The following is an 8,805-nucleotide window of genomic DNA, read 5'->3' as shown; positions in this document are numbered from 1 at the left end:
TTACGCAGCTTTTATTTTGGCGTGATCCCGAGATGGGAACGCAAGAGGTGTTTGTTTGTTTTTTTAGCGAAGGGATCCAGAGTTTAGCAGCGTATATGGGCTTCGACGTCACGGGATCCCTCAAGAAGGACTCTTCCCCCCCACCCCACCCCCGCCCGAAGTGTGTGACGTCATTAGAACAAAGGCGGACCTGGGGATTCTAGGGAAGCCCTCTCGCTCCGGGGAGGGGCGGAGGAGGGACGCCGCGATTGTGACGTCACGGGAGGGCGTGCGGATTCCGGGGAAAGCCCCACCCGCAGCTGGGCGTTCCTTCCAAGCGGCGGGAGAAGCTCTGTTTTTTTTTGTTTTTTGTTTTAATCCCCGCCATGGCTGCTTTGCAGTTCCTGCTGATGATCCCGGCCTTGGGCAATTTCCTTTTCACCTTCGGGACCGGCGTGGAGCTGATCCGTTTTATTTCCTTCCGTGCCGTCTTTTTGCAGCTTCCCGCGGGGGCTGCCTCTCCTCCCCACGGGACCGGCGTGAATCCAGGTAAGAACGGGGAGATCCCGAAGCAGGACCTCCGATTGGGAGTGCGGCTTTGGGCTGCTTCCAAGACATTTGGAGGGATTTATTTTATTTTTATTTTTTGGGGGGGATGAGTTGATCCTCTCCGATCTAAAGGCTTCCCGTGGGAGAACGAGGAGCAACCGATACCGTCGCGGATGTGTTTAAAATAGCGAATTAAGACGAGAGCGCCAGGGAGATTTCCACGCTGCAACTACCCTTGCTTGCCCTGTGGCAACCTTTCGAGCTGCAGCTTGCTTTCTGCCCAGAGGCCCTTTGAAAAACATGGCAAGACTGGAAATAGAAATGAGTGAATGCTTCTCCCGTGCTGCCAAACAATTTGCGCCTGGGCACGCACCCTGCACGGATTTGATTTGATTTACAGTAACGGATTGCTTAAGAATTGAGGCCTTTGAACTATGGTGCCGGAGAAGACTCCTGTGGGTCCCTTGGACTGCAAGGTGATCAAACCGGTCAGTCCTAGAGGAGATCAACCCTGACTGCTCTTTAGAAGGCCAGATCCTGAAGATGAAACTCAAATACTTTGGCCACCTAATGAGAAGGAAGGACCCACTGGAGAAGAGCCTAATGCTGGGAAAGATTGAGGGCAAAAGAAGAAGGGGACAACAGAGAAAGAGGTGGCTGGATGGAGTCACTGAAGCAGTCGGTGTGCGCTTAAATGGACTCCAGAGGATGGTAGAGGACAGGAAAGCTTGGAGGAACGTTGTCCACAGGGTTGCGATGGGTCGGACACGACTTCCCAACTAACAACAACAATGGATTGCATGAGCGAACTTTATCAATGGCTGCGTTCCGACAGCATAATAAACCTAAACTGGAAATCCACATCATGGCTTAGACTGTTGTGTGAATCCAACCAGTGACAGGGTATTGAACAGATCGTAGCCATATAAGACGTTGAAAGCGATCAAATTGTCATTCAGCTGTTTTGTTCTTGCTGCCCTCCTGCATAAGCTGTTAGATCAAAACTTTGCAGTAATATTAGAAGTCATCTTTGGCAGAATTCCGCTTCTATCATTTAAGATCCTGGGCATTTGATCAAGGATTAAGGCTGGTTTTGAGGCGATAACCCACACTGACCCCATGCTCAGTCCCAGAAAGCTATTCTTATACCTAAGGCTTGCACGTAATTTTCATGCTCATCAAAGGGAAAATTTCCCCTTGTTTTACTGTCTTTGGATTGCAAACGTTACAGTCCTTTTATGCTTTCTGCAGAATATTTGGGATGCTGAGTGAGCTGTGCCCATCAGATTTTGAAGTGCAATTTGGAAAATATAAGGGGGAAAAAAATCAGATTTCTAAATGCCAGTGTCCTTCCACTGCATTCCCAGCAGTTCTCCAGATTGGGTTGGGCCGACTATGAACTGCCTTAGACTTCAGGATTTCATTTTGAAGCCCCAAAACACCCCTCTTTGCTAGCTGCAGATGTAATATTTTTTATGCAGGGGTTCCCTGAAACCTCAAAATTATTTCAAGGGTTCCTCTAGGCTAGGGCAACGGTCTCCAACCTTTCTGGCTCGGTGGACCAATGGAGGCAGCGGCAGTGGAGGGGGAGAGAGGATGGTTTTGCTCCTGTGTCATTTTTGCAAATGCAGCTTTGTGCGTGCACGCATGTGCACTGGCCCACCACTTCCGCAGCCCGGTTCCGCGCCATGGACTGGGGCTTTGGGGACCCCTGCTCTAGGGCAATGTTCATCAATCTCAGCCATTTTAAGTCGGGTGAACTTCAACCTCTCAGCTGACTGAGGAATTCTGGGAGTTGAAGTCCACCAATCTTAAAGTTGCAGTTGACTTAGAATAAATTTATTGTCACTTTGAATGTACACTAATCGGTATATATTAAAATGAAATTTCGTTGCATACAGACAAACTCTACTCTCAGTTTAAAAGGTTGAGAAAAGTCAATGTAGACCTTTATAAACCCCTTTGGTAATTCTTATGTCCTGCGATATACAGGGTGTAAGATGCCTCAGTTTTTCTCTTGCAGATGACACCTCAAATCCTCAGTGGAAAACTGCCCTAAGGGATCCCAAGATTCTGCACTCACTCACAGTGGATGTGGGCCTGATCGTCCTTTTTATCCTGCAGCACAGCCTGATGGCTTCTGATCGTGTCAAACACTGGACCTGCAACTGCTTTGGGGTCTTGCAGAGAACGGTCTATGTTTTTTGCACAGGCTTATCCCTTCAGGTAGGCAGATTGATTTAGTGGGAAGTTGTACAGGTACAGCTCGACTTACGGACGGTGCGCCAATTGAAGTTATAATGGACTCCAACTTTAATTGTAACTTCAAGGAAAGTTACCAACTTTCCTTGAAGTTATAATTGCTGCTCCATCCTCGCAGCCATGTGATCATATTTTAGGTGCTTGGCAATCAGCTTGCATTTATAACTGGTTGCAGCGTCCCATGGGCACTTGATTGCTTTTTGTGATTTATTTATTTAATTTTATTTTTGTCATTTTCTGGCAAAAACACCCTAAACTGGATTCAGACTCATGACCATGTGATTTGCTTAACAACCACAGGGACTCGCTTGGCCACAGTAGTAAAAATTGAGTGCAGTCATATGGTGACTCGACTTACGACTGCAATGACTTATGATCAAAATCCCAGTGTCAATCGTGGTCGTAAGTCAAGGACTACCCGTAAAAGCTTGAGCCTTTAATTCTTCATTATGTTGAGTTTCTTTCTCAGCTAGGAGAGATGGGCAATTTTTTTTAAAAAAAGTAGACAGTAATGAAGACTATAATTTTAACTTGCATTTAAACTTGCGTTGTTTTGTAAAATACAACTTGCCTCCAAAAGTTGTGGGTGCTCCAACACTGGAGGCTTTTAAGAAGAAATTGTATAACCATTTGTCTGAAATGGTAGAGGGTTTCCTGCCTGAGCAGGGGGTTGGACTAGATGACCTCCAAGGTCCCTTCCAATTCCGTTATTTTGATTTATACCCTGCATGACCTGGAGTTTCTCACATGCAGTCATGTTAAATATCTTTGCAGTGCCTGCTACTGTGTTTCCCTGAAAATAAGACCCTGTCTTATATTTTTTGAACCCTGAAATAAGCGCTTGGCCTTATTTTCGGGGAGGTCTTATTATTTTGGGGCCGTGGAGCAAGACGGGGATCCTCTTGCCGTCTTATCTGATTTCCAGCTCTGTCTCCCTAACCCTAAGCAGAGGAAATTGCAGGGACCAGCTGTACATGCATTTAAATATTTTCGGGGAGGCTTATTTTCAGGGAGGGCTTATTTTTGAGGGGGGGCTTATTTTAGCACATGCACTCAAAAGCCCGTTTGGGCTTTTATTATCAGGCGATGTCTTATTTTCGGGGAAACAGGGAAGTAATGTAATTTTTTTCCTTTTAACATAGTTGCTGATGAGATATTGGCAGCCAGTACAGGATGGTCCTATGCTCTGGAACACAAACTCTGAGCCATGGACCACTTGGGTTCCACTCATCTGCTTTATCCTCCATTTCATCTCCTGGCTAATCATCTTTAGCATCATTCTCATCTTTGATTATGCAGAACTGATGGGAGTCAAGCAGGTACTGTGTTTGTATTTGTTTTTCCCTTTCACGTTTCTCCATTTGGTGAGCAAGGCTGCAGGCAGTATAGTGTAGTTTGAGAAATAAAAACATGGTGAGCCCAGCATCTGATCTAGTCCCATGTAAGCCGCTCAGAGGAATCTGGAGTAAAGTGGCTTCTAAATTTCATTAAATAAATAAGGTGATGCTTGGGGGGGGGAGTTGCCTCCCCCAGAAGATAACTGAGGGAGGCAACTCCCCCCCCCAAGCATCACTTTATTTATTTAATGAAATTTAGAAGCTACCCTATTCCAGAAGCCTCTGAGCAGCTTACACTTAAAAAGTGAGAATGAATAAAATAATAGAGTGTGCTCATCTAGAAGACAAGTTCTCTGTAACAGTCAGTACATACAGGGGTGGGCTTCAAAAACTTTAGCAAGGGGTTCTCTGCCCAGTTGCTGGGTGGGCATGGCCTTGGTGGGCGTGGCCTAGTCAGCCTCCTGCAACATGGGGGAGGTGTGTTTGCTCTTCTCGGGCTCTGGAGGTTTTCCTTGAGCCTCGGGGAGGGCGAAAACGGCTTCCCCAGGGTCCGGAGGCCCTCTGGAGGCCAGAAATCTTTCGGTAGGCCCATTTTTCGCCCTCCTTGAGCCTCCGCGTGCGCACTGCACTTATCTCGCATCCAAAATGGGCTGTGTGGAGACTCCTGGGAAGGACGGAGTGGGGCGGGGCCAGCCAGGAGTGGGATTTGGGGGTTCTCTGAACTGCACAGAATCTTAGCTAGAGGTTCTCCTGAACCCCTGAGAACCCCCAGCAGCCCACCCCTGAGTACATCCCAGTAGAAAAGAATATTTGTAACATAAGGTTGAACTGTGGGGTCCTAGGTGCTCTCTGAGCTTGATTGTTTTCTTGCAGACAGTCAAAACAGTATTACACAACAGCTAAGCAAGGAACTACCAAAAAGAAAGCACTCCCACCAACACTGAGGGCAAGCCACTATATATAAACAGAGTAAACCCCACTCCCTTCTAACACTGAAGATGTTACCGAACTAGGTAATAAAACATCTGCAAGAAAACAACCGAACTCAGAGAGTACCAAGGACCCCGCAAACAATACATTTTGAAGGGAAGGAAAGGGGCTCAACTATGAACCTGCCCTAAGGCCTGGGGGAAAAAAAGTACAGATAGTCCTCAACATATAACAGTGACCATTCAAAGCAGTGGTGAAATCCAATTTTTTTTACTACTGGTTCTGTGGGCGTTGTGTGGCTTGGTGGGCAGAGGAAGGATACTGCAAAGTCTCCATTCCCACCCCACTCCAGGGGAAGGATATTGCAAAATCTCCATTCCCACCCCACTCTGGGGCCAGAGAGAGGTGGTATTTGCCGGTTCTCCAAACTACTCACAATTTCCACTACCAGTTCTCCAGAACCTGTCAGAACCTGCTGGATTTCACCCCTGGTTCAAAGTTACACCGGCACTGAAAAAGTGACTTAGGACAATTTTTCACACTTATGACCATTGCAGCATCCCCATGGTCATGTGATCAAAATTCAGACACTGGGCAACTGATTCATATTTATGATGGTTGCAACATCCGGGTGTCAGGTGCTTCCTTTTTACGACCTCCCGACAAGCAAAGTCAATGGGGAAGCCAGATTCACTTAACAACCGTTTTACTATGGTTAAAATAGCAGTGATTCGCTTAACTGCGGCAAAGAAAGGCTGCTAAATGGGGCAAAACTCACTTAGCAACAAAAATTCAATTGTGGTCATAAGTCGAGGGCTATCTGTACTCAGCGTTGTGCTACAAATGGGAAGCACATCTTCAGAGAGCCCAAGGCTGCCTTGGACGCATGTTTAAAATCTGCCTCTACAGTAAACAGTACACAGGTGTTACTCTCATTTCAACCCCAGGTTTATTACTACTGCTTGGGCATGGGAGACCCTTTGGCTGTGAAGTCTTCACGGGCCCTCCGTCTCTACGCCCACCTTCGTCATCCATTGTACGTGGAGTTTCTCCTTATCCTCTGGGCTGTTCCCTGCCTCTCCCTTGACCGCCTGCTTCTGGCCTCCCTCTTCACGGTCTATCTTACCTGTGCTCACAGCTTGGATGAACAGGATTACCTCTACCTCCGTGCCCAGCTGGACAAGAAGTTCCAAATCTTCTCCCGGGAAGAGGCAGCTTATGGGGGCTTGTTGGCTCAAAATGGCCCCTCAGACTACAAGGACAACTGAGTAAGGGCGGGATAGGTAGCAGTTTTGGTTGCAGGGGTGGGGTCTGACTTTTGTGGCGGTCTGCCTGCCAGGTCCCTGCTTGCAAAGCACTGACTAATACGCCATATCTTAACTTGATTGTGCTTTTACATAAAAAGGACTTGTAGAGCTACCTCCCAAGAATTTGTTATCTATTGGACCCAGTCTCTTGTAACTCCCTAAAAGAATCTTTCCTAAGCTAGTGTTCTCCATTGTTATGGACTTCATTGTCCTCAACAGCAGTATTAGATAAAGATGTTAGGGATTTTAGTCTCCACACATTTTGGAGAATGTCAAATTGGGATAGTCTGGACAAACACACTAAGTTTTACTCATATTGTAGATCATGTAATGGAGGTGCTGTTTAGGATCTTATTGGAGAATAAGATCCTGTTTAGGATCTTATTGGAATAACCGATGGGTTGATCCCACCTTAGAATATTAAGGAGATCCTTTTTGATCATGAATGTTTCTCTTACTCTGAGAATCCTTAATACTGGTTGAAATCTAGCTATAATTGGCCATTTTCATGGCAGCCTCTAGATTGGATGGTTGTGCGGAGAGCAAAGCAGTTGGTTAAACAAATGTCCAACTCTGGAAAAGAGGCATCTCTAGAATATGTTTTCAAAAGCATAGCAACCCCTTCTGAGTTAAAAAAAAAATGGGGGGAAGTGACTGCTCTTTAGCTCTTTAATGGCCTGCTTTGACTAACAGAATGTTTAAAAGGGTCCTTTTAAAATTAATAGCATGTTTTTATTTATTTCAAAGGAGCTTTTACTGACCTCTTGCCACAATTTTTAATCATAGCATTTTAACCTCAACATGCAAATACTTAAAGAAATATTAGCAGCCAAGTGCACTTATTTGGAGGAATATGTTATAAGGGGATTGTAGATTTCTTCAATGTGATTTATGAGTATACAGTATGTGTGTGATGGTTTAAGCCGCTTAATTACTGTTGCAAAGGTGCCTTGTTTCTGAGGTGAAAACTTCCTTGGATCATAGAAGAAAAAACAGAAATCAAAAAGCTTTCAGTCCAAATGCTAATACTAACATCTTAGTATTAGATTTTCCTAAGGGATTTCCAAATCTTTCACTTGTGTTGTTCTTTTAAAAGATTATCTTGATTAATAGAAACATTGCCCATGTTAGAATTCTCAGATACAGCTATCCTTGTTATTCCCCAGCATGCTAGCTGGGGAATTCTGGGAATTGAAATCTGGACATCAAGTTGCCATGGTTGAGAAATGTTTCTATAAATCATTGGATTATGGCTCCTGTCCTCCCTCATCATCATGTCATAGAGCCATGATGGCAAACCTATGGCACGTGTGCCACAGGTGGCACGCATAGCCATATCAGTGGGCATGCAAGCTCAGCTCTGGCACATGCCAACTAATTTTCAGGCCTTCTGGGCCCACCAGAAGTAGGGAAACAGGTTGTTTCCTGCCTCTGGAGGGCCTCGAGTGGGTGGTGGGGAAGGCCCGTTTTTCTCTCTCACCTAGCTCCAGAGCCTTTCTAGGAGCCTGGGGAGGGCGAAAACGGCCTTTCCCACCCCCCCTGGAGGCCCTCCAGAGGCCAGAAATGGCCCATTTGCCAACTTCTGGTGGGACCAGAAGGCCCGTTTTTTGCTGTCCCCAGCCTCCAGAGCCTCTCTACGAGTCTGGGGAGGGCGACAACGGCCTTCCCCCCACCCTGGAGGTCCTCCGGAGGCCGAAAACGGCCCGTTTGCCAACTTTCGGTCCCATAGAATTATGGGTGTGGGCATGCACACGCACGACCCGACCCCCATCCTGGCACGTGATGGCAAAAAGGTTAGCCATCACTATCATAGAGTCACATCTGGGAGCCATCCAGCAGCATCAATAGGGAGGGTCAAAAAAGCTAAGCCCTTTTGTATAAAGATGTAGAAAGGGACAGGACTTTTATCATAATGCCCTATGGAAATCTTGAACTCCACCCCATAGGAGGCCACTGTGGGCACCAGTTTGGGGAAGTTGTGGGCAATGGAAGACCTGCACTTTTAACTGATTAGCAGAAAAACCCTTCCAACTTCCTTTACGGAACATTACAATGGAACATATTTTTTATTATAAACTGCACAGATGTGATGAATAAATAAAATAAACATGTTCCATTGCTCTAGGAGTAAAATGTCTGATTCCTCCTGTCTATTTTGTTATAATTCTTACTTTTGTTAAAGGTACAGGAACCTTCTACATATAGCAGGAAGAGGAAAGTTAAAATCTCTAGGCTGCTGCCACCTAAGATCTATTTCTACTGCCTTATTTTACAGTGACCTGAAACACCATCAATATTTCAAAACCTTTGTTCTGTCCTTGTAAATGTATATTGTAATTCTGTATCTTAATACTAATGAAGCTTTTTTTTTTTTAAAAAAAGAAAGAAATCTTGGATTTCAGTGCAAAATAAATGTAATCTATTTTTTTAAAAAGATAAAA

General features: G+C 45.5%; 1 protein-coding gene across 1 annotated transcript; it reads left to right on the top strand.

Annotated features, from left to right (window-relative positions):
* Positions 1-211: 211 nt before the first annotated feature.
* On the top strand, positions 212-8,805 carry NRM (nurim). Its single transcript, XM_034421622.3, has 4 exons — positions 212-528; positions 2,552-2,754; positions 3,933-4,109; positions 6,005-8,805. Exons 1-4 carry the CDS (start codon positions 366-368, stop codon positions 6,323-6,325), a joined length of 864 nt encoding a protein of 287 aa, XP_034277513.1. The 5' UTR covers positions 212-365; the 3' UTR covers positions 6,326-8,805.

This window comes from Pantherophis guttatus, chromosome 2, assembly GCF_059756535.1.
Source record: "Pantherophis guttatus breed Tessera chromosome 2, ASM5975653v1, whole genome shotgun sequence".
Lineage (NCBI taxonomy): Eukaryota > Metazoa > Chordata > Lepidosauria > Squamata > Colubridae > Pantherophis > Pantherophis guttatus.
This window is presented reverse-complemented; position numbering and strand designations above follow the sequence as displayed.